This window comes from Drosophila willistoni (assembly GCF_018902025.1).
Source record: "Drosophila willistoni isolate 14030-0811.24 chromosome 2L unlocalized genomic scaffold, UCI_dwil_1.1 Seg196, whole genome shotgun sequence".
Taxonomy (NCBI): domain Eukaryota; kingdom Metazoa; phylum Arthropoda; class Insecta; order Diptera; family Drosophilidae; genus Drosophila; species Drosophila willistoni.
Genome location: NW_025814048.1, coordinates 4,367,753 through 4,393,422, shown reverse-complemented (window position 1 = coordinate 4,393,422; position 25,670 = coordinate 4,367,753). Strand labels below are relative to the sequence as shown.

The window sequence follows — 25,670 nt, the reverse complement described above, 5'->3', positions numbered from 1 at the left end:
TTAATTGTTTGCGACTATCGATAACTGTTCATATATCAGGCGGGTCAATATTCAAACAAACATGATTATTGCTAACAATTTGATTCCAATTATCATATTTAATAATTTGTTCAAAGCGTGATTTTACTCAAATATATAAGCAAAACTTGGTTTGTGTTCAAAAAAATTCTTTGTTTTGGTATTTTTAAAATCAGCATCAAAATTTTCGTGCAAACGCCCCAGGGCTGCAGCTAATCGGCTCATCTCTAGTTAGTTTTATTTGTATCCCTGTAAAGAACGCAGGAAGGGCAATTAAAAAAAATCAGAAATATGTTATAGCGTGAACAAAATATGTGAGTTAACGGGTCGAAAGAAATACATAAAGTCAGTTACTATTCTTAAAAGTGCTCGTACATATCGATGTCTGTGATTTATTTAACTTGACAAGCATGAGTGACGTCATAGTGCTAAATAATTGCCAGTTCAGTGCCGTATATACATACGCACACACGCATTTATAGACATACATTCATATGTATGTATGTATGTGACGGAAAATACACACATTCGTACATGCATACCGTGTATACAAGCAAACACGAAAAAGATAAAAACAAAAGTGCTAGAATGTATTTATAAGACAACAGAAAACAACAAAAACTATATAATCACAATAACGATGCCTGCCTATGGGCGCTTCTTTGGCTCTAATTATTTACTTGGCATCGCAGTTTGCGATATCTTTATAAGAAGCAATGTATAAACTGACTGTATGTATACAAAGATATATTCTTCACATATACGTATAAAAGAACAAGTGACAAGCAAAGGTCACAAATATGTAAATATGTATGTATGTTTCATACTACAAGAAAACAGAAGAAGATTAGCGATGTGTTCGTGCCGTGAGCGTGCCTCTCGTATAAATTTGCACTTGTTTACCAAAAAATGTTTGCCCTGCATCATAAGCATGAATGAATTACCGTTCCGTTGTGTATTGGGCTCACGCGCTCACCTCTTAGCAAGGCCATCAACTCTTCCTTTTGATAGATGAGTATTTCGCAGACAACAAAGTGAATGCACATTGCCATTCGATTGAAGATAGGAAAATTCATTGCTATTTTCAATATACTAATACTTTTACTTTTACATTAGATATTTCCATAGCATACCTTGATGCGTGATTACTGTCTATACTTAAGCTAATTAAAAACATAAATACACTTAATCAATTAAACTAGATAGTTCATTTTATGTCCATTTTTGGTAACCAGCGGGTCATTTGCGACACAGACAAACTAGGACACGGATACGCAATATCAAAGACAACGAACACTTAAAGCTTTAACTTGGTCGATATTTGATTGAAACAAAAGAAAATAAAACAACAACAACGACCATAACAAAAATACAAATTGTGTGAACCCATCTAAAACGAAATGGGCAGTGTCTGGAAACGTTTGCAGCGGGTGAATAAACGCGCCGCAAAATTCCAATTCACTGCCTCGTATCATGACCTGCGTTTGGAAACCACAGCCAAATGGTGAGTAAACAATTTGGAACTTAATTACAAATTGTACAAAACTGATCACTTTAAAAAACTATTATTAGAAAATGATCAATTCGAACATTGCATGCAGTTGCATACTTATTATAGTGAAGAAATTCAAATGTAAGAGTAAATAAACTTCGCTTAAAAGAGTTTCCGGTATATTCACATTTCCTGTTGATATGAGCACAAAAGTTGATTTTATTTAACTTTATGTACATATCTATCTGTTCATTTATATTTATGACTTTCAATTGAAATTTCTTTTACAATATATTCAAGTCGAGACCCCCCTATCAGAGTCTTGGAAATTGTTTTGTATGTTATCGTGTGTTTTCTTCTCAGAATTCTTTTTATTTATTTGCTTGAACAAAACATTTATATATGTAGATAAACCATTTCAATTACTTATCAAAATTTCTTCAATATGGTATAGAACAAATTTAACTAAGAAACATTTAAATGTATTTTTATTGGATGCATAACAAAAACAGACTAACAATATGATTTCTCTTTTCCTTTATTTTATTTTAGGCGTCCTTCGAACCTTGCAGTGGTTTGGATGAGACGTTCAAGGCGTGTGGCTAGCGCTCCATTACCATGGGAACCAGATATGATGAACCCACTCATTGGCAATATATCTTGGCCAGTACCAGACAATCATGCCATTTCGGTAACATTGTTCAAAGATCCCCGAACACACGAATTAGAGGATAAAGACTGGACATTTGTCATCGAGGATGTGAGTTAAAACAATTGATTTTATTGTATTGGAAATGTATTTTAATTATATTTTGCTTCCTATAGATAACACCATTGGGAAAGAAGCGGGTGCTGGCCAATGCAAGCATTAATATGCGTAAATATGCGAGCATTGAGTCAACTCAGCAGAGTTTTACATTGAATTTGAAACCAGTTTCAAGAAAAATAACTTCTGCTAATTTGGAATTAACAATTAGCTGCGTATTCCTTCGTGAGGGCAAGGCCACGTAAATATTAGTTTAATCTAAAACCATTTAATATGTAATGCTTATGATTATCGCTTGCCTTACAGAGATGAAGACATGCAGAGCGTTATCTCAATGATGTCGGTTAATAATAATTGTGATGTGGCACCTCTAGATGATTTGGAAGATATACCAGATTTAGAAAATTCAGGCGATATATCTGATCATTTGTATGATTTCACCCAACAGCTGGAACAATTGACAACGAGTTTAAATGGTTGCATTGATGCAGCATCCACTCCGCTTAGTGGTAAGAATCTTTCCATATTAGAATATATGGATACACTATCATTTAGATATGTATTTTTGTGTCTTCTCCAATTATTAGTAACGTAAAATGTTTGCATATTGTTGAAAAATTCTCTAAACTTTGGGTAGAAAACAAACTGTAAATCTACTATAAATTATATGTATTTGTACACATTTCATATTACTATTTAAATGTATCTGTATTTTTAGCATTGTAAAACGTATCTACAACAATTTTTGCTATTCCTTTTTTTTCTGTTTCTTTTTCATCCACTCTCCCCCACACACACAACAACCTATACAACGATGAATGAATTAACGATGTTCGTATTGTAACCGTATTACATTTGTCTATAATTCGAATATATAATCTAAATGAATGTATGTGTAGTACCCTCATTATCTGAAGATCCAACTCCACTGGCTGAATCTTTTAATCATTTGCATTTCGAATTAGAAGCAGACTCGGCGGATCGCGCCAAAGCTGATCAGACAGTGAACGAAAAATCTGGCGGCTTAACCGTTGATAGTGAGGAATCATTGAAGACTCCAAACGGAGCACAAATACAGCCGTTGGCTGTAAGTACAACACCTACCAATGATGCTCCACCATCTGCAGTCGCTGCACCTGATCGATCTTTAGGATTCAGTAAAATGCTTACGTCGACTCCAATTGATCGACCAGCCGCAAAAACAGAAACTGTCAAATCAGCGAGGGACGGTGCAAAGGCGAAAGCTCTTTCCTTTGATAAGGATGATAAATCAAAGCCATCGAAAGCAGTCGCCTCTGTCGAATGCCGTATCGAGGTTGAGTCTTCTTCTAATGTGAAAACGGAAACCACAACGAGACCTGTCGAGACACAAGATAAAAAACCGAATCTGGAGACATCAGCACCAGCAGTGACCAATACCAAACGCGCCGATCTGCAGCCATTAAATTTAAAGAAAAGTTATGAAGTCGATCCTGCCAATACGACTCAGTCCCAGACTGTCAAAATTGATGAGTCAAAACCTAAGAGTACTTTAAAACCTGTCGAGAAAATAATTCTAAAAGAAAATACTCCTGGCCAAGATTTATTGGAGTGGTGCAAAGATATTACTAAAGACTATCCAAATGTTAAGGTGACAAACTTGACGACCAGCTGGCGTAACGGAATGGCTTTCTGTGCTATAATTCACCATTTTGTGCCCCATTTAATGTGAGTTATGCGTTTTGTTTGGGTTTTTTTCTATTTACTTTAGATAACGTGTGTTTTATTGACCCTCCTTCCAGTGACATGTCTAAGCTTAGCGCCCACGATGTTGTCGGAAATTGCCGTACAGCCTTCGATGCAGCCGAATCACTGGGCATACCACGTGTTATCGAGCCACGCGACATGAATTTATTAACGGTGCCGGATAAATTGGCTGTCATGACGTATCTACATCAATTGAGAGCACATTTCACAGGCAAACAACTGGAAATCCAACAAATTGGTAGGTCTAAGTGTCTGCTCTATATAGAAATGTGCATTTAAAATAATCTGAAGCACTGCTAAAGGCATTGTTCGCTTCCGATTAAGGGTTTTAATCTGTTATTGATTTTTTAAATATTTATATTCTTGTCTTTGCTTACCCTATAGGCACAACTGCGGATGAATCGAGCTATGTTATCGGCAACTACAAATCGGACAATTTATCACAGAATCTGCTAAATTTCTCACACTTAAAGACACAACTGTTGCACCAGAACTCATTTGAAGACGAAACCGGTGGAGGTGTGGACAAAATGCAGTCACAGCTTTCGCCATCAAATAAGAAGGATGTGAAAAACATAATATTGTATAGCTCAAAGAGTATTTTGGGTAAGGTACTCTCTCCGGCAAAGGACAAGAATTCGATCAATGCATTGCAGCATGGAAACCAAACATCGTTAACGCCTCTTGATGGCAATGGCGATCTGAACACTAATGCCACAGAGGACAATACTTTATCCTTAACGCCAAGTGTGTTGGATGCAAATGCAACAAATGTAAGTAGGACCAAAAAAATCTTGCTAATTGCTAAATTCGTCTTGGCTTTTTGTTTTTCTTTTTTTTTTATTGGCCAAAGACACACTTGAGTTGCAAATATTTCAAGTTTTTGCTTTTTGTTTTTCAAAGACACAACATATGTAGTATAATTTTGCGGCTGTTTATTTTATGCTTTTGTTATTTGTTTTGAGTTTCTTTTGTTTTTGGAATTTTATAGCGAATTTTAACACGCCACAAAGAAATGAGCGAAAAAGCTAAGCTGATGATGGAAAAATTAAAAATTTCCAATGGTAGCGAACGTTGCGATGCTAATGACGTAAGTAGGCGCTTGGCATACACATACACAACACAACTCACACACAAAAGTTGTGCATAATTTAAAAATGAACGAGTCTTACAAAATCCAGATCGTATAATCAATATTTATAATGTAATTTAACAGGAGGAACGTCAGCAACGATTACGGGAACAAGCACGACGCCTTATATTAGAGACGCGCAGTAAGACCGGCGTCTCTGGATCCCTCTCCGTTGATAGTCCTAGTCCAACAAGTCCCACCAAGCCGAAACGCTTTAATTTTACACAAGAGCGCACCATCTCGCCTATACACAATGGAGGTGATGATTACCACCACAATGAAAATTCCAAGCTCAAACATGGCAGCGGGAATAAGATTATCAGTTCTAGTCATAGATTAAGCGATCACAATCCCGGCAGCGGCAGTCCCTTACAGTCGTTCAACTCGGTTGTCGACCGCATTTCACCAAAGCATGAAAAAAAAGTAATTAAAATTCAATTTTTTCTTCTTGATATGATAAATAACATAACTATTATATTTTTGCAGAGTGATAAACTATCCTATATTGAGTCCGAACTTGAGGCATTGGAACGGGAACAAGAGGCGATTGATCAAAAAGCCAGCAATCTGGAGGCCAAACTACGTGCAGTTATGGGAGGCAATCCAAGTAATAATAGTCGAACGAATAGAAATCCGTTTCTTAGATTAATACGTAATAGCATTGGTGGTGGTGATGTTATCCGCATTAAGTTGCTAGACTCGGACGATGAGAGCTTGTTTGGTAGTGGTGTCGACCATGATCCAGTTGTATCCAGTGATACCGATCCTGCATACAGTTCGGGAGATGATGCTCATCTGCAAGTTCATCCCCGACCACGCTCACACTCCTGTTTCGTCAATGTTAACCCAAACACAAATCTTGCGCATCCACATAGTCCCACAAACCATACAAATCAGCGTCATTTTAATAATCATGACCATCATTATCCGAGGTCAAGGTCCCGGCCACGTCAGCACCATGTGCATGATGTGCCCTACAGCCATTTGTTAAGCAGCCCAGCCTCGGCTGCCTCATCCAAACAGTCCTCATGTGATAATTTGCAAGATTACAGCGATGGTGACGATGATGATGATGTTGCTTCGGCAGCCATCCGGCGCCGACAGGAACGTCATAAGCGGCGCCATCAACGCCGCCGCCTCCGTTCCCATTCCCATTGTGGTAAAGTTGTTGTACCCCTTTAAAAGCTATTTCACATGTTTTAGCGTTTCTGCCATGCGCGGCAAGAGTTTTGCAAATGCTTTCAGCCTGTGTGTGTGTTTATTGCTTGTTATTTTAACCATTATTGAAACTACTACATATACTCTTGTTCTTTTGCGTCGCTAAAAGTTATGTCTTTAATTATAAAAACAAAATACATTACAAACCCACTATAACTAGCGTCACTAATCATAGTATCAGCGCTGTGCAGCCGCTAGCTATACATATATAGTACAGGAACCCTTAGTTAGACTAAACTTTTAAGACCACTACGAAAATTTTAATTATTTGTGTTAAAATTTTTCCAACACAGAAACCGAGGAAACAGAGGAACAACTTCTGTCGCAATGGTTTACGCTAGTAAACAAAAAGAACGCTCTACTGCGACGACAGATGCAGTTGAACATTCTGTAAGTATTGTAAGACCTTCTGTATGTACTTTCGTTCCTAATTGTAACTTTGTTTATTCCAGTGAACAAGAAAAGGATCTTGAGCGCAAGTTCACAATGTTAAATCAAGAACTGCGGGCGGCACAATCTGTCGAAGATTGGCGTAAAACCGAAGTGCAGCGGGAAAAGGAGAGATTGCTGCTGGAGGAGCTTTTGACAATTGTAGACAAGCGGGATCAGTTAGTACAACATTTGCATAACCAGGAGATAGCGTAAGTATTGAAACACGTCTTCTACCTCATAGCCTAATGTCTAATTTCTTGAATTCCAGCATTGAAGACGATCATGAAATAGCTCGGGAATTGGAGCAAGTGGATATCAGTGGCGGAAAAGATAAATGTGTTGTTCAATAAATTGCCCAATCAATACTAACCACACCCCTTCTTAACTTGACTGCGAGATTATACTTACTACGTATATATATAAATATATATGAGAATATTTATCCATGTAACTAGTTGTTCAGTGGCACGATCTGAGGCAATCGTGTTTGGATTTTAAAACAATGAAAAAAAACGTCCGTTAGTTAATTAAGCAAACCGCAAAAAAAAAACCAACCAACTACAAAAACTAATCTAAATTTTTGCAAAAGGATCAAATCAACTGTATAAAAAACAAAAAAATCAACTCATTTATTATTTCGAATTCCTTTTTGTTAGTGCCATTTGCTTTTCCACATGACATGAGATATATGAGAGAGTGACAAAGATCGCTCAAGGCCTAGACAAAGCAAATTAAGACCCATTTTGTGTGATTCAATGTATGATTGTATTATATTATAGTTTAATTTATTTATGATTTATATTTTTTGCTTTATTTTAAGCAATTTACCCAATTTTACCAGAAAACGCTTTATCCCCAAAAAAAAAAGAAAAAGAAAAAAAACAAACAAAAGCATAAAACGGAAACAAATATTTATGAAATCTTGTGCAAGACCTTTCTTACTTAAATTAGATCTAATGTCAAGGTGGTTTACATACTTATATTTTTTTAATTATACGAAATCGAATGTAAAAAGTTCTTTAAACAGAGGGAAGCCCGACCTGGACATTCCTCCGTGTTTTTTTGAACGCAATTATTTTGCATTAATTTAAACCCATTAATGAAAGAAAAATGACAAAGAAAAAAAAAACAAAACGAAACATTTGCAAAATATACAATGTTTTATGTGCATTAAAAACAAAATTCATTGTGTTACGATTATTGAAGATGCAAATATATACGGGGTCGAGACTATGTTTCGGTGATTATTATATTCTAAATGAATGCATTTATTATATATATTTAAATCATTTTATCGTTTAACATTAATTACAATTAATTAAAAATTAAGCGTGGCTTCAGTTTTATTAAGATTTGTGTTTATGATCCAGAGAATGCGGTTTTCTTTTATTTATTTATATTTTTTTTTTGTTGTTTTTCTTTATTTCGTTTTTCGTTTTCGTGTATAGTATTTTATTGAATGGAAAATAATGTTTTATATCAGTTATGAATCTAAATCTCCGTGTTGCTAAACAGTGTATATATGTGCATGTTTTTCTTCTTGAGTCTCTCTTTTTTCTTGTTTTTATGTCTAGTAGATGTGCAGAGGCAAGGCATTGACGTGGGCGTGGCAATGTGGTAACAAATTTCGGATATTGTTGGTATTGTTGTTGTTGCGGTTGTTGATCTTTAATTTCATTTTGAACACAAAATTGTAGTAGGACTGACGCTGAATAAAGCGTATCACATAATCATTACGAACACATGTGTAAAAAAACATGTATATATAGAAAAATAGATATATATATATATATGTATATGTACTGAAGCCACGCTTAATATATATATATATATATCTATATACATTCATGTACCTGTACATATGGGAGCATAAAACGCAATTATCACAAACAATTTATCAATAATTTAAGAAAAAAAAAATTAAGAATAATTACATCTGTTATTCGTTCTGTCTGTTCTCGTTCGTTCCATCTTCCAAATTGCAATAAGAATCAAAAAAAAAAAAGAAAAAAAATTATTCCACAACCAAGAATTCGCACTATTTTTGTTGTCCACCCAAGTTTCTATACCACGTCCAAGCCCGTGCCTATGCCTACTCCATCATCACCATCACATCACCACCACCACGAATGAACGGATCACATACACACACCGCCAGTCTAAGATGATGCTTTTTTGGCCTTCGACTGCGATTGCTTGCAAAAGTCTTTATATGCACGTTCGGTCTCTTCATCCATTTCTGGATCAAGATCCAAATCGCCATCGCGCACATCGAACTCATCACCATCGTCGCTGCCGTCATCATCCTCAGCTGCCAGAAAGTCAGTCTCCTCGGCAGTTAGCTCGCGTCCATCGGGACCATAGAATACGGGCTCATCGCTTAGACGTGGCGGCTCCTTAACAGCGGCGCTATCATCATCTCCACCCAGAGCATTCGATACTTTGCGTCCCCAGTTGTTTGCCTGCAATGCAATAACACTTGCTGCCATGGGATATTTGCCCGGTAACTTGGCCTCAATGGCTTTCAAGGCCTCTATTATGCTAAGCATATCCTGGGAACAGTCGGCAGTTAAATCATAGCCAGCCAGCTTCAATGTCTGGCATATACAGCGTACATTCTCATTAGTTTCACATGCCAACAACTGAGTCAAAGAGTAAACAATATTGACCGCAATCAACTGAAGTCGAGCATCATCCTCGCCGCGCAGCTGCATATATAGTTCAGCCAGAAAGAGTGCTGTTTCGCGCACCTTTTGCTGATGCTCCGTCGATTCCATATATTTGGCCACCTCACTCTGATGATATTCCAATTTGCATTTAAGCAATGTGTGAAATAATGAATCCGCTTTAGGATTAAGCATATGCAGTAAGTTATATAGCTTGGCACCCATATATCGGAAATTTGGTTGCTCAATGGATTTCTCAAAGATATCCTCCATGGCAATGGAAAGTACAAATTGATTTTGCTCCATGCCGTCGAAAATGGTCAAGAAGCGAGATGCAATTGAATCAAACTGTCCAGGATTCTATAGAAAAAGGGAAATCAAAAGATTAATCTTTATTATACAAAAAATTATTGCAAATTCTTTGATATTTACCTGATTGAGACAGTGTATGACAGTATCTAAATATTCCAAAGCAATGGTCGCCATATCGGGATGCGAAGAGGATGATGACGAGGATGCGGATGATGTCGATGGTTGTTGCTGCTGCTGCTGCTGCGGCTGCTGTTGAGGTTGCTGTGCAATTTGTTGGAATGAATTATTTAAATGCGCATGCCGTTGGAATTTATTCTGATGCATATCATTGTTGTACTGATGATGCTGATGATTATTAAAATGTTGTTGGAATTTCGCTTGTGGTTGTTGTTGTGGCTGTTGTGTGTGCTGTTGTTGGTGGTGGTGTTGTTGTTGTACCTGATGTTGCTGCGACTGCTGCTGATGATAAAAATTGCCCATTGCACCATTATATGGTTGCTGATGCGGCTGCTGCTGTTTGTTAATACGCAAACGACCTTGCACTGAAGATGCTAGCTGGTTCATATCATTATTATGCTGCTGATGCGATTGATGTTGCTGCTGCTGCTGCTGATGATGATGATGATGATGATGTGGCTGCTGCTGCTGATGATGATGATGGTTATAACCATTCGCATAGCGTTGATATTGTTTGGGATGAGTACCATTTCCTCCACCGCCTCTATTGCCCATGGCCATATTGTTGTTGGGTATTGCCTGGTTATTACCAACTGTATTGGGCACAAAAATGGATGCGGTAGCCGACAGTTTCGATTGGCCATAATCGGACATGGACGGCGATACTGCTGGATAGCCACCTATAGAAGGTCCAGGTCCTGCGCCATAGGGGGACGGGGCATAACCCACAGCTCCAGCTCCATATTCGCTAAATAAATGGGCTGCAGCAGCCGTCTGCTGTTCTAGTGGCACTCCATTGGGTCCGGCACCCGGATTCGGTCGACGCAATTGCTCATACTGATCCTCGGGTTGAAAGGGGGCACGGCATGACATTGCGGTAGCGTTGGTCGCAAAAACTATTTTGGAATAAAGAAGACAAACGCCGATTAGCACTAAACTACTAAATATTTGGTTAACATTATTAATATTAAAAAAAACAAAATTAATACGACTAAATTTAGAGTAAATCACATTTGCATTCCAATGACAATGACGACGCCAGTTCAGGCTTTGCCAATGTTGCGGACATTTTGTTTCTACACTGCGCGCTTGTTTTTTCCCCCGTCTTTGCCTACTTTTTTCTCTCTGTGTCGTTGTCTCTGTGCAAAAAATTGCTTTTCGATAATTTGCCTAGGCACTGCGAACAGGACTAAGATATAATAGCCTTGGTCGCGCACTTTGTAAAAGGAATTGATATATTGTTTGATCTGTTTTTCTTTGCCTACCTTTTCGTTTTATTCGAAACTTTTAATGTAGTTCGTGTATTTGTGCGTATTACTGCTCTGCTTTCTCTTTCCTTTTTTTTTTTTGCTTTTCGTCTGCTTCTTCTTGCTTGCGTCGTCACTTTTTCTTGCTGTCGCTATAGAAAGAAAATTAGGCTCATTTAAATGCTGATAATTGAAACGTACAATTGGGATACGTTGCAGAAAACAGGGAACTAAAAAACTTACATAAAATCTCAATTCTATTAACAAAGAATTTGTATTAATTATTGTCGGATTTTACCTGTACCTGTGCAGAAGCTAAATTAGAGCTGGAAAAACATCGATGTTATCGATGTTTTCGTAAAAAGTATGTGATATCGATGTTTGTGATGAAACATCGTTGTTTCGCTGCAATTTTTACATCTACCCCACGGAAGAGTATCGAAAAATATATTTAATGACTTACTTTGTCATATATTGAAATGCAACTGAAACTTTGGGTAGAATACTGTGTTAGGAATACTTCTTGTGGATGTATTATTTATTAATAAACATATATATATGGCTGTTCGATTTTTGCTTAAATTTAGCCGAATTATCTCGTGAGTCCGAATATGTTCGCTTTTAATTTTGTGCAATCGATACCGATACCTATCGAGTATTTGAAGGTTGTAAATAGTCCGCCGTCCAGTGCTGCCAACATTTCGATGCATCAAAACGCTAAATCAGCCTTTGAAAAAAGCTAGAAATAGCTAGAAATATTTCTTCGTAGCCAAAATCATCTTGGTTTATGTAGGTTTCATTGGTCCCTATCTTTCTGCTGGTAATTTGTAATCGTGGCAGCATTTTTCTTGTAATTAACAAATTTGTAAAATATTAGCTTTACAAAAGTTTTCCTTATATGTAAAATGACGTTCAAAGTTGTATTAGCCGTACCTATTTCTTTGCTTCGTTTTCACAATATTTATTTGACTAATGTCAGTATTTGCAATAACATTTGCCCGCATCAGCTGCATTTAAAGTCAGCCAATCTTTAAATGCAGGGTCTTTACCACGCGATTTTTGATTATAAATTTTTCGCATTTTTAACTTTTGCTCGCGGTTTAAAAATTAGGAAACATTTAGTAAACTTCACAGAAAACGATAAGACTGAATACTCGTTTCGCTTATCGATGTTTTTTGCCATTCAAATGAAAAAATGAAAATGTGGCATCATAGAGCATAAAAATACACGATGTTACTAAATGTTTCAAAATATAAAGTAAAGCTAGTTTTTCTTGAAAAACAGCTATAATTTCCGCTAGCCGATATTACACAATTTATCCCGCATTTCCTTGTTGCAACATAGCTAAATTGGCAGCACTGGTAGCTATATAGTAAACATTTACCGCAACAGTCTGTTGATCGCGTAGTCAAATTCGAAATAGTTCATTAACATCGCTTAGTTAATAAATAAAAAAATTGCATTTTCTTCAATGCCTAAGAGGCATGCCCAAGAAGGCAATACCTGTGTAAATTGTTTAAAGGTAAACTAAGGGTGCACAAAATGATGATTGCTTAAAAAAATACAAATAGTGTTAAATACGATAAGCAAATCCTTTGTGTTGAAATTATATGGATATAAGTATATACATACATATGTATATAATCACGTAGAAGCAATTATGTATGTAGAATATGTGCAATACAAAAAACTACGCCATGACTCAAAGCAATGTATGTACATAAATGAATGTATGTACAAATGTATATGCCTGAATATAAATGACATGTTCGTACATGTGTATAAAGTTCATTCAACCTGTTGTTGTTGTTATTATTCATTAATAATTTTAAAATGTGCGAAAGAACCTGCTTAGGGCCGGTCACCTGTGTCTGTGAAATGTCTAAATCTTTGCAATTTCTACAACAAAAGTATATGTACGTACATATGTATGAATGTGTGTGTTTCTGTATGTGTGCGGTTATTGCAATTTTCAAGATAGTTGCAACTTAATAAATATGTACATACATATGTACATACATATACATATGTAGTTTTTGGAGCCTAATTTGGTGCTATTAATTGGGCCAAGATCGTCGTTGTTTTTGTTTCTACATGTTGCAAATTTCTGCTAGTTTTTTTCTTCTTTTTATTTATTTACCACGTAGTAAGGTGTGCTTCATATTAATCAAACAGTCAGACTCTTACGTTTACTGGACCAGTTCAGAACAATTTGTTTGAAAAGCGTATTAAAAATCTAATACAATTTAATTAGGTAAATAAAAAAAAAAAATTATTTTTTCATCAGAATATTGAACACTTTAAAATTAAGAAAAATAATCATCAGTTGAGCATTGCATTTGGCTTAAAAGAAGTACTTTTATTAGGAATACACTGATTTACGTAAAATTATATTAAGTTTTAATAAAATCAATTTTAATAATTATAATTATAAACAAATCATAAAACTTTATAAAATTTCTGTTAAAAAATTTTGGATTCCTGCCAGCAAACTATTTAAAAAGAGATTAATGGTGCTTTATAAATGTGACACACAGTTGTGTAAAATTGTGTTTTTGTTTTATTTGTTTTCTAGCATCATTAAAAGACCACAATATGAGTGACTATACATACAAGGACATTTTGTTAGTGTTCGTGGAGAACTTTAAAGCGGACTTTGAATGCAAAGATGTGGAGGAAATGCTGCGTAGTATTTTAACGAGTCGAGAGGTTGACAAGATTCTCATTGCAGATGAGAAAACCCAAGTATATGTCCTATTTGAGATACTCAAAGATAACCCAGAGGAGACGGTGGACAGGTTCGTTAATGAACTCCGTGCCACAGTGCACGACATAAATTATGAGTTTCTGAAGAATCCCATCAAAGAGGAATATCGTCAACCCTCAGCCGAAACTATAATATACATAACAGAACGCGACAAGTTGTGCAGCAATAATCAATCATTTGCTAAATACAATGTTTCACGTTTCGAACCGGTATGGAAAACAAGTTATTATCTTAACGCAGATTAAAAATCATTTCACTTTTGCAGTATACGCGACTAAAAACGGCCCTTATGAAGCTAAGGCCTGCCAGGAATGTCCTAGTTCATGGCCAACTGGGATCTGGAAAACAGTGGCTAGTCTTAGATGTTTGCTCATCATACGCAGTGCAACATAAAATGGGTTTTAAAATCATTTGGTTAAATCTAAAACATTGCCATACGCCCGAATCAGATTTGGAAATGCTGCAGTCGTTGAGGCATCAAATCGATCCCCAATGGAACAGCCAGAATGACCGCCAATATGACAATAGTCGATCGGGTGATCCCAGTATTAGGCAACGCATTGAAACCGCAAAGACTGAGTTGCGACATATACTTCAGAGTAAAGTCTATAAGAATTGTTTACTCGTCTTACGAAACGTGCAAAATCTGAACACTTGGAAAGCGTTCAATCTCGGATGTAAAATATTGATAACAACGCGAAATAAGGACATAAGCAATTATTTGTCATCTGCCACCACTACTCATGTTCCACTGGAAGACAGTTTAACGGCCAGTGAAGTAGAGTCTCTGTTTTTAAAGTATCTTGGCTGTCTGCCCAAGGACTTACCAACAGCCAAGGACATTAAGACCACAAATCCCCGTAAGCTTAGTATTATTGCTGAAAGCCTTCATGATGGTCTTGCAACCTTGGACACTTGGAAGCAGTATGTAAAAAAAAAAACATATATTTCTATTTTCTTGTAAACACTTGTGTTTTTTATCTTTGCAGCGTTAATTGCGATAAACTATCTACCATTATTGAAAGCTCGTTGAGTGTGCTTGAGCCAATATCTAGACAAATGTATGAAAAACTTTTCATATTTCCTGAATCGGCCCAAATACCAATTACGGTAAAATTATTAAGTTTATTTTCTAGGGAGATATTCAAATAAACCATACTCTCGCTCTCTCTTTTACTACAGCTACTACCCTTGTTGTGGTCCCAATCACACAACAATTCAACGTATGATGATCCGATGGTCATTGTTAATAAGTTGCAAGGGTATTCTTTAATAGAAAAGCAATCTCAGTCAAAACCTCCGACTATAACCATTCCAAGCATTTATTTCGAGTTGCATCATCAACTCGATTATGAAAAAGCACTTCATGAGAAAATTGTGGCTTTTTACAAGTGAGTGCAAATAATGCGAATTTGATTCTTGTCAAAATAATTTACATCTCTTATTTTCAGCATAAATGCAAATTTTGTTGAGCAAAATGATTTAACGATTCCTAATTTAGATAACTATTTTTATGCCCACATTGGACATCACTTGATGGCTATTGAGCCCACGGAAAGTGTTAAATTACTCCGCATAATTTTTCTTGATTTCCGATTTTTGGAGCAGAAGATACGTCATGATACTACCTCGTGGAATGCAAGCGGATCAATTTTAAATACCTTACAACAGATTAAGCTTTACAAGCAAAGGATCATTGGTGCGCAAATATTTCTTGCTAATATTGTGTTTATTTATATTTTTTATATATTAATTCCTTTGATTCGATTATTAACAGATGATGATCCAACATATAGTCGTCTAGTCAATTCGCTTTTGGATTTCTTGCCTAGAATAGAGGAAAATCTTATAAGATCGAAGCATACGTGTTTATTGAGACAAGCCTTGATGGCAGAAGAGGGTCCCATATACGAGGAAGCGAATCGCCAAATACAAAGATTCCCTGATTATGTTTGGTTCACAGAACAGTAAGTAACAGAAACCTACATATAGATGTTTTCTTTAGACAATAAATCATATTTTTGTCACATTTCAGTGGCCGTTTTCATCAGCAACGCCAGATTGTAAATCTTGGTAAAGATCAAGCCCGACATGCCATATATTTGGACTGTGACTTTTGTGCCATAGCTTTAAGTAATAAACAATTGTTGCTAATTGACGTCTCATTGGAGGGCACGGCGACTTATGTATACGGCGATGATAAAGATACTAGCGAGATTACCAGAATGGATATATTTAATAATCAGAAACATCTGTTGACCCTCCATGGAAATGGTAGTCTAAAACTCTGGTCTTTATGGCCGGAATCCGAAAATGATAAACATCCATCCACACGCAAATATAAACAATTGGTCAATGGGGTTGTCAAAAGATCATTGGCCAGCAATGCGGAACAAAATATATCTGCATTTTATCTGGAAGAGGAGACCGGAATAGGTCATACATCGATTCAATTGCATGTGGCATTCAGCAATGGTGATATTTGCATTTGCGACTGGAATCCAGCTGAAGAAGAGTTTAAATCGTTGCATACACCTCCTCTGAAAACGGAGCAATTGAGAGTGCGTTGCTTCGTAAAGGTGCTCAAACGATTTTATGTGTTGTGCACTGCGAAATGTATTCTGTCCATTTGGGATTTACGTAACAGTTCGAGAGAACTGACTGAACTGGAGGGTTATTGTCCAGATGTTAATGATTCACCGCATTTCATGGATGTGTTGGCAGAGGATAAAGATAGACGTTATAACGAGGGATTATCGTGCACGATGCTTTTGCTAGTATTTAAACACAGTGTGTGGCGTCTGAAATTTGACAAGAATGGCATTACAAAAGCGCATGCAGAACTCCTAAAGCTACCCGACACGGGCTATATAACGTGTGGCAAACGGTCCTCGGATGGACATTATCTCATTTTGGGCACATCCGAGGGTTTAATTGTCTATGATCTGAGGAAATCGGAAGTCAGCCTGCGTTGCAATGTTAGTGAAAACATTTCTTGTGTAGATATTTACGAATTGTATGATCCGATATTTAAATACATCATTCTATGCGGTGCTGTCGGCAAGCACATTCTTCATGTACATACATTGAGAATTGGTGGTGATCAAGAGATCACATGGCTGCACAATGTGGATGAGGATGATTTGAAAGAATTTAGCGCCGGATCTGGGGCTTGTTTGCGTTCCATTATGGACATGAATAGCGAACGTACACAATTATTTGCAATTGATTCCAAAAACGGTATTCACCAAATACAACCAGCAGTGGATGGCAAAGCTGCTACCATAGCATCACGATCAACAACTTCAACATCCCAGGCAGCGGACAGTTTGAAAATAACCGCTATATGCGCACACACCAGAGATCAGATTTTTGTGGCCTATTCGGATGGCACTATTATTGATATTAATCGTGATGTGAAACTACCTCAACAATATATAAATGATGGCATCGATTTCCTCAAGCAGGTTAACGATCAATTTTTGGTGGCATCAGCTCTAGAATTAAAAAAAACTGTTATATTTAAAATTACTGGAACCGAATCCCCATCGACGTCCTCTTCAAATCAATGGCCGTTGTCCGTCCCCTTAGACACTATGGAAGCGCTTGTTTTTGACGAGCACTACTTACTTTTGTTTTCAGAAGACGTAGTTGGTGTAAGTAATGACGATAGAATTGTTTAATATATCATATTCACATTACATTATTTCCTTTTATTGTAGCATATTGACTTACTGAATCCAAATTGTCTTTGTGACGCACCAACTGAGGATCAGTTAGTAGTTGGCTTCGATCTGAAGAACAGGCTTCTCTTCTTGGCACTGAAAGATCATCTGATTAAGGTGCGGTGGGTCGGATATGGAAACCAATTGAAATGATATTTACTTAAATTTTTTCTTAAAGGTTTTTTACATGTATAACAACGGTAGCAAACTCATCTACGAAGAACGCTGCCTCGAAAAGTTAAAACCTCAAAACGTGCCCATTTGTTTTATGACTGTCTCAAATGACGCTTCGTTGCTTGCCCTAGGCTTTCGTAATGGAAATATAGAGGTAAGAACAATAGTGCTCATATACATACATAGATAATCATTATTATTTATATACTTTTTCAAAGGTATTCTCTTTTGGAAAGGACAATAAGATACAACTCATATACAGCATTACTGAGGGACACAACGAACTTATCAGACAACTGCAGTTTTCGCCTTGTAATTTGGTTTTAGTAAGTTGCTCCGAGCAATTGTGCTTCTGGAGCATGGCTTACATGCGAAACAATCAAGTGAAATCTGACTCTACACATAGGCGAAGCCAAAGGCATAAGAGTTATTACAAAAATCGGGTCGATGCGGTTGATGCGTCACCGTTTGCATCTGCCAAGGATACAGACGAATATCCATCTTGTTTCAAGACTTCCTCCTCCCGGCCCAATCAGCTTCAGTCTGTCGTACAGACTGAATCCTCGCTGTGGCTTGATAAAAGAGGAAGTTCTACTATGCCAGAGTTACTGGCTTGTGTTAAATTCGTTGGTAACGCAGCTCGTAAGTTCTTTACTGATGAGGCATTTACACAGTTTTTCATCATTGACGATGAGGGTGTTTACTATCATCTCAAAATGTTAGAAACAAATTCTTCCCAATTGCCCAATGTCACATTAAGAAATAGTAGTCTGCATTATGAAAACGTCTCCCTAATTCATTATATGACTGACGATTCTTTAACTAGTCCTGACGAAGCGGAAGGACAAGGAGTTGATGTTGTTGGCATAGTTGAAGTTCAGGCCAAGCAGCAGTCGCAGATTGTCGATCAGTCTGACAGTTGACGCCAGAATCTTGCCAAGTATTGGCGCAAAAATCACACACATGCCAGCAGGCATACTCCCTGTCGTTACGCATTTATAGGATTACTTCTATATTATTTTTTAGTATTGCTTTTTCACTGTCTTCACGTCCAATTATAATGCTGGAAAATAGTTTTTGCTTCTTCCAGTGGCAATATTATAAATATTTTTATTAGTAAATAGCAATATTACAAGTTAGTCGTTACAATAGACAATTGTTAAATTGGACCATGTTAGATATACATATGTAAGTATAAGTATGTAAATCAATTAAAATTAAATTAGCCTAAGTCAATGCAATATTCAAGTTGTTATGTATATTTATTACATTTAATGTGAATGCCAAATTTTTGACATCAACAAACAATTTATCTGAGTTATTAAATATATTAGTATCCACTCAGTCATTAACTGTAAACTTGTTAAACAAAAAATTATAACTTTTAAGATATCCCAATGATTTTCTTCTTTCGTACTAAACTTAATTTGTGTAACAAACTATTATTATACTTTCATATTAGAGTTAGTTTTTTAATACTCATTGTGGTCCAATTCGTCATCTACATATACATACATATACGCCACTTAAAAATTGAATGACTATTTTTGAAACGAAATATACAAACTACAAATTTTAAAGAAATTTTGAAAAAATAAAACTGTAATCGTTGGAAAAAAAAAAAACAAAATTTGGTTGAATTTTAAAGATTAACGACAAACCTTTTGAACCGTTTTCCCACTTTCCCCTTGTCGTGTAGACACAGATCGATATTTTCGAAAGTTACGGTATTTTTGCAATACGAAGGCAGTGGAATTCAATTATATCATGTCCAAGAAGTAGCACTTTGTGGACCGTGGAAATAAAGAACTTATAGAGATATGTACATATTTTTCCATTGATCTAAACTTCTTGAGGTCAACGTAAATTTACTTTACAGTTAAGAACATTTGAAATGGACATGGACTTCTCATCGTTAGTTCTTCCAAAACCTACTTTGAGCAAATATTAAAGCCCACATAAACACCAAATAGTACTGTAGCTATTTTCTCAATTTTTTGTTTGTTATGTCAGACTTCCAAAATATTATTATGCTCTTAAAACCCCCCGAAAATGTATACGTATTTTAGTTAGTCCCCGGCACTGAGCAAAGTGAGCGCACTTTGAGTAATTTTACCGATATTTTTGTCGACTCCCACTATTTTGAGGTTCGAGTTTGAGGTGGTTGCAATTAGTTTGATGCGGTTTGAGAAGGTTTCTGGTGGTTCGAATAAAACTGTCTTTTTTGTTTTTGTTATTGTTGTTTTTGTTTTCGAGGTGAGCGGTGAGAAGCAGAGATATTTAATTGTGATTAAGCGAATTGTTTTCTATGGTAAATGTTATTAATTAATGTTAGTAACAATAAAAAGTGCTGTTTTGTATGTTCGCGCATACATATGTGTGTTTTGTGTGCAATAAATGCGCAATGTTAAGCAGCTCTAAAATATATAAGCAAAAGAGAAAATGCGCAATCAGCTTGTGAGCTCACTCTAACAAGGGCAAATAAATATGAATGGCGTGTACAAATGTGAACGTGAAAGTGAAGAAAATAATTGTGTTCGAAAGTACAAAGTAAATCAATAGAATGTAAATTTAATTAAAATAATCTCAAAGTATATACGTCGAAAAAAAAACATCTAACGATGTAGGCATTTACATACATACATATATGTATACAGTGAATATACACACACACACAGACACACAAAGAGCAACTGGCGCTGTGTTTGTGCGATGATCAACAGCTCCAGCAATATGGCTGCCACTTGTTGGATGTTTTAGTAAATGAAACTGAAACGAAACAAAATTATCTACTAAAACAGACGCAGTTACGAAGATATTTCTTACATTCTGTTCAATTGTTGATAGTTGTCTGTTTGATGTAAAAAAGTAAATAGAGCTGGGCTGCAGTTCAAAAGTTCAATACTCACACACCCACACCCCTATATAAACACACACACACACAAAGACATATACAGAGCCATAGACACATAGGGACACACACACACAGAAATGTACAGAAATTTCACACATGAAATTGCTTTTGCAGTGATGATCACACTCGCACCCCCACACAAACATTGATACCTCACACACACACACACACACACACACAGGCAGACTTAAACAGAACGCTCTGTATGTACATATGTATGTATGTACATACATTCAATTGGATATGAAAATTTAACATTTTATATAATTCAATTGTTATTTGTTTACACAATTTTCGTCAATTCGTAATGCGTAATGCATCTCATTCAAATTTAAGAATTGTTTATTTTCCGTCTTATTTTTAAATACTTTCACACTTTGGTGTTTCTTATTCAAAGTCGGGGTGCGTTTTTTTTTTCTGTAGTTTGGCCAAAAACCAGTTATCGCACCCTCTCTGCCTCCGCCTGCCTTTCCTCTCCTGGCCCACTGTCTCCTTCCACCCAAAAAATAAATAAAAAAATAAAAACCATCGTCATCCATTAAGTGTTTTCATCAAAACTAGTCAGAGCAAACAACAATAAGAGAGAGCGCAGGCAACACACAGTTAGCGGAAGTAAGAGAGCGGCAGCGGCGGTGGCGACGGCGGCAGCGGCTGGCTAAGAGATCGAATGAGACAACAATACATGCATACAAGTTGTTTATCTTTAACTGTGTGTGTGTGTGTGCGTGCGCGTGTGTGTGTGTTTGTCTGAATGCATTTGTGTTTATGTGAGTGTGGGTGCTTGTTTTTTTTGGGAAAAAAGGAGTTGCAATACACACAAAAAGTTATGTGAAAATACATACATACAAATAAATATGCAGAATGGCAATTCAAAAATTAAGTGAAAGTTGTTAAAAGTTAGAATTAAAGAATATTGTGAATCGCAGACTGGAAAATTGCATTCTTTTCCCTGATGATTTTCTTTTGGCAACCAAGAGCAACAACAGCAACAACTTTGCCCATACATATGTACATACATACATACATGTATTTAAAAATAAAATAGTTAGCCCCAACAAACACACACACAGACACACTGGTTTCAGTGTTTCAGCCGTTTGGCGGCACACGAAACGTGTTCGGAAATTATTTTTATTTACCTATAGAGCACATTCCGCGCACCACCCTTCGACCCTCTAACACCCCACAACTCCCCACCGCCCCCCCCTTTTGACTCGTCTCTTTTAAAATGTGAGTTCAGTGCCTTCATATAGTGCCTTTCCCTATCGCTAATTTGCGCATTTGTATGTACTATATATATACATACATATATGTATGTATGTGTGTGCGTATTTATGAGAGTTTGTACAAACACACACAAACACAAACAAACTTCATTCGGATAAATGTATACAAAAAAACATAAATTTTAAAGAAATACACAAATTAATCATCTTTATTTTCGTGGTGAAATTAAACTAAATTAAAGGACTGCCAAAAATTGGAATAACATCACTTAAACACACATAGACATCAATACACACACACGGACTCTATGGATGACCCTTCAATTAGAAAACGGTAAGTAAGCCAGTCAACTTTATAATCTGCTCCAATTTTATATGGCTATCTATATATACAAACATATATACATATATGTATGTAACTTTTATTACTCATATTCACAATCACTGAAAACGACGATAAAACTTATCTTTCGAATTGCGTTATTCCAATGTCGCCGCATTCAAGAGATGCACTCTTCTGCATTTATTTATGCGCGTACGTACATACATATATATGTACATATATGTATGTACGATGTACATATTCTATAAGTCAGTGGTGGAGTTAAGAGGCCCAATATGGGGTTCAAACAGACGACCGGGACAATATTCCTTACAAGTTTTAAATATTAATCGGATAAGGCCTACAGTACCTACATATGTATGTATATAGAATTAGTCCATATACAAACAACAAGAAACAACCAGAAAAACCGATCATTTCGAATTTTAGTTTAGATATTCCATAAGAAAAACTTGATTTTGGCTATAACTAGCTTAAAATACAAAATTGTTTCAACGGCGACATTAAGTATTGGCCACGTTTTTGGGATATAATAAAACATTTTTAGTTTCCTTATTTTAAGCTGAGTTAATCAGCGTATTCAACTTAATTTTTATCATTTTTTTTTTTTTTTTAGCCCCAAAATGTAGTTTTAAAGCCAATTAAATGAAAGATATTCTTTTTGCTGAATATAGAATTTTTGTAGAAATCGTTGCAGGGGGTTTACTAATATTGCGTATTTGTTGTAGCAGGACTGGATTTATCATAAATTCAAATATTACTGAAATCGTGAAATTATCTTCGTCGCGTGGAGCAAGTGCTCTCTCCCTTCTAGTCATTCAATTTTTGAACTGTTAGGATATAAGTTAAAACTGTACAGATCAATTTTTTATTTTTGCAATACAATAGGAACTCTACTCCTTACGTCAGGACTCGAATTTGAGAACAATAGTTTATATAGGTCACCAATGAGCTATCGACTATGGCAGGCTCATTATACCATGCACCCATAGAGTGAAATGGTATATTAAAGTCGCCATAAAGGTATATAACAGGCAGAAGGAAGCTTTTCCGACACCATAAATTATAAATATTCTTCTAAACAGCCATCAGTCCATCTAGCCATGTCCGTATGTCCTTCCGTCCGTCCGTCTGTATGAACACCTAGATTTTGGACACTATAAGAGCTAGAGTCATCATAGTTGGTATGTAGACTCCTGCCACGCACCCGGCCCCCTTTTTTAACCACTGCAATTAAATTTGACACACTAAAATCTGTCATCAATATCCAACAACTATCAAATTTAATTAATATCGGATTGAAAAAACCCAAGTTATGCATATAAAAGTTTTTCAATAGGTAGGCCATAATGGCGGAGCTGTTGGCCTGTGCTTGATGCGTGCATATATTTGATGTTATAAATTCCAAAAATTTGTTTTACTTGGTGAATGGTATATCGAAGTCGTCAAGACGACTTGTTTACTTCATATTGGATGTTATTTAATGGTTGTTGTTTAATGAAATAATTCAGTATAGTCGGCAACAGATTTTATGAAATTGTCCCCCCATTTAAGACGAAAACTGCATGCACGCCTCTGTTAAATGTGTTCATATATATATATATATATTTAAAAAGGTTTTCTTTTGTTGTGACCACCACTCCCAACAACAACAACAACAGAAGCAGCGAAATGTAGCTACGAGTAGCCCACAAAATGTGGATGACTTAATAAATTTATTGCATAGTGGGGAGCGGCCTGGCCCGCTAACGCTAAGCGCGAACCGAACCGAACCGAAAGCTAATCATTGAGTTCTAGTTTTTGTTTTAACTGATACTCGCCAAGTTCGTGCAAATGTTTTATAACAAAGAGGAACGCAATCGTCGACGTTTCCAACGTTCTATTCTATAAATTGGATTAATACCCTTACTAATAATATTGAATATTTAACTAATGAGACACTGCAAAGAGAAACAGAAAAATACAAATTAATATGCTTAAAGGAATGGATACGATTTAATCGAGTTTGTGTGGCTTTGGCCAGTTGTAAAGTGCGTAAATAGTGTAAAGTGTAACAAAAAAATCAGAAACCGCAACTAATAATCTGATGATAACTATATAAGATAGTGAAGTGAAATATTGATGCATTAAATAATTGCTTTCCTTTAAAATTTAGATTTTAATCTGGCCCAAAACTACTTTGGTTGTTTTTTTTGGCGATGAAAAATAAAAGTCACTTATTGCTTGAGGTGAAAAATAGTGGAAAATATTAGAAAAATAAATCTACCAATACATGGGCACAAGGAGAAACTTGTTTAATACAATTGCATAATATTTAGTTTTTAGTATTCGATTCTATTCCACAACATGTGGATGATTCACCCAGTTGAATAGTTTTTTTTTTCTTTGTGTATTTCAAAAATGTGAAAAATATCAAATCGACACATGTTTTTAACAGAAATCAACATTTAGTACATTTCTTTTTGTTGTAAAATGCTTTCCCATAGCTCGTTTAAAATTCCGTCTGTTCAAAAAACAATAATAATAACAATAATATTTCTTAGGAGGTGGTGGGAGGCACCGGAACGACCGTTAATCAGCATGCAAATGCTGATGAGAGATTTTAAAAATAAATATACTTTTAAATGTTTTGTAAAGGCGTTTTATACGCTCTATAGCAATGGGCCCTTCTAGGCCCAATCTGGAATAGCATGTGTGACTGAAATAGTAAAGCATGACAAATTCGGAGAACCTGTAAACGTTTTTAGAACGATAACTATTTTTAGTTTTTCAAATATAGCCCCGATCATTAGGTACCCTTTTAGATTTTACGCATAGGTTAATGGAATAAAGGTCATTGTAAATAATTGATATGGATGTAGAAATAAAGAAATTTTTAGAACTAAACATAAACTATATATACAGTATAAATAAATAAAAAAATAGAAAATTGGTGCCAGGAACGGACAATTTCGTCCTTGTAATGTTTTTCATAATTCGCTTTCAGAGTTAACCCAAAAACCAGAAGGCCCGGGTTAACTTCTAGCCGTCAAAGTGGAAAAAGTTTGTCTAAAAAGTCAAATGTTTGCGAAAGAACAAACTACCATCTTAGGGTGGAGTATTAAGTCATAAATAGTTACATTAAACTGACAAATATTAATTTTTATGGCCATCGCGTCAAAAATAACGAAATTACTGATAAAAGTCACAACTTTTGACCGATCGCTCCTGTGGGAGCTATATAATATAGTCACCCAATCTTTATAATGTCAAATAATAACTTCCACGCTAATATCTTAGAAACTAACGAAGTTATCGAGAAAAGTCACCGTTTT

At 36.0% G+C, this 25,670-nt stretch overlaps 4 protein-coding genes across 12 annotated transcripts in view; 3 read left to right on the top strand and 1 right to left on the bottom strand.

Annotated features, from left to right (window-relative positions):
* Positions 1–255: 255 nt before the first annotated feature.
* LOC6639951 (EH domain-binding protein 1) lies at positions 256–7,603 on the top strand. 7 transcript variants are annotated; one of them, XM_023182000.2, is made up of 14 exons: positions 257–332; positions 1,254–1,522; positions 2,063–2,270; positions 2,336–2,517; positions 2,583–2,785; positions 3,242–3,983; positions 4,058–4,260; positions 4,407–4,795; positions 5,014–5,112; positions 5,239–5,577; positions 5,641–6,313; positions 6,666–6,762; positions 6,825–7,013; positions 7,073–7,603. In XM_023182000.2, the coding sequence occupies exons 2-14, from the start codon at positions 1,419–1,421 to the stop codon at positions 7,152–7,154; spliced, it is 3,510 nt and encodes a 1,169-aa protein (XP_023037768.1). In that variant the 5' UTR covers positions 257–332; positions 1,254–1,418; the 3' UTR covers positions 7,155–7,603. The 7 variants fall into 7 exon arrangements, with proteins under 7 accessions (XP_023037769.1, XP_023037768.1, XP_023037766.1 ...); XM_023181998.2 differs by having other exon boundaries at positions 3,176–3,983; XM_023182003.2 differs by having other exon boundaries at positions 258–332; positions 5,641–5,761.
* A 95-nt stretch (positions 7,604–7,698) lies between these two features.
* On the bottom strand, positions 7,699–10,855 carry LOC6639952 (polyadenylate-binding protein-interacting protein 1). The gene is made up of 2 exons (XM_023174919.2): positions 9,903–10,855; positions 7,699–9,830 (listed from the first exon to the last, which is right to left on the bottom strand). The coding sequence occupies exons 1-2, from the start codon at positions 10,830–10,832 to the stop codon at positions 8,964–8,966; spliced, it is 1,797 nt and encodes a 598-aa protein (XP_023030687.1). The 5' UTR covers positions 10,833–10,855; the 3' UTR covers positions 7,699–8,963.
* Positions 10,856–12,568: 1,713 nt separating this feature from the next.
* On the top strand, positions 12,569–19,443 carry LOC6640154. Its single transcript, XM_002063418.3, has 11 exons — positions 12,569–12,729; positions 13,783–14,183; positions 14,240–14,898; positions 14,964–15,084; positions 15,157–15,365; positions 15,426–15,673; positions 15,752–15,941; positions 16,010–17,630; positions 17,697–17,816; positions 17,878–18,027; positions 18,092–19,443. The coding sequence occupies exons 2-11, from the start codon at positions 13,803–13,805 to the stop codon at positions 18,794–18,796; spliced, it is 4,404 nt and encodes a 1,467-aa protein (XP_002063454.1). The 5' UTR covers positions 12,569–12,729; positions 13,783–13,802; the 3' UTR covers positions 18,797–19,443.
* A 674-nt stretch (positions 19,444–20,117) lies between these two features.
* The window catches only part of LOC6640155, a 30,079-nt gene continuing 24,526 nt past the window's right edge, over positions 20,118–25,670 (top strand). For all 3 annotated transcript variants that reach the window (XM_023181983.2, XM_002063419.4, XM_047010122.1), the window contains exons 1-2: positions 20,118–20,184; positions 22,256–22,347. In XM_023181983.2, coding sequence (XP_023037751.1) covers positions 22,322–22,347 — 26 coding nt within the window. In that variant the 5' untranslated portion in view covers positions 20,118–20,184; positions 22,256–22,321. The remainder of the gene's footprint in view (positions 20,185–22,255; positions 22,348–25,670) is intronic.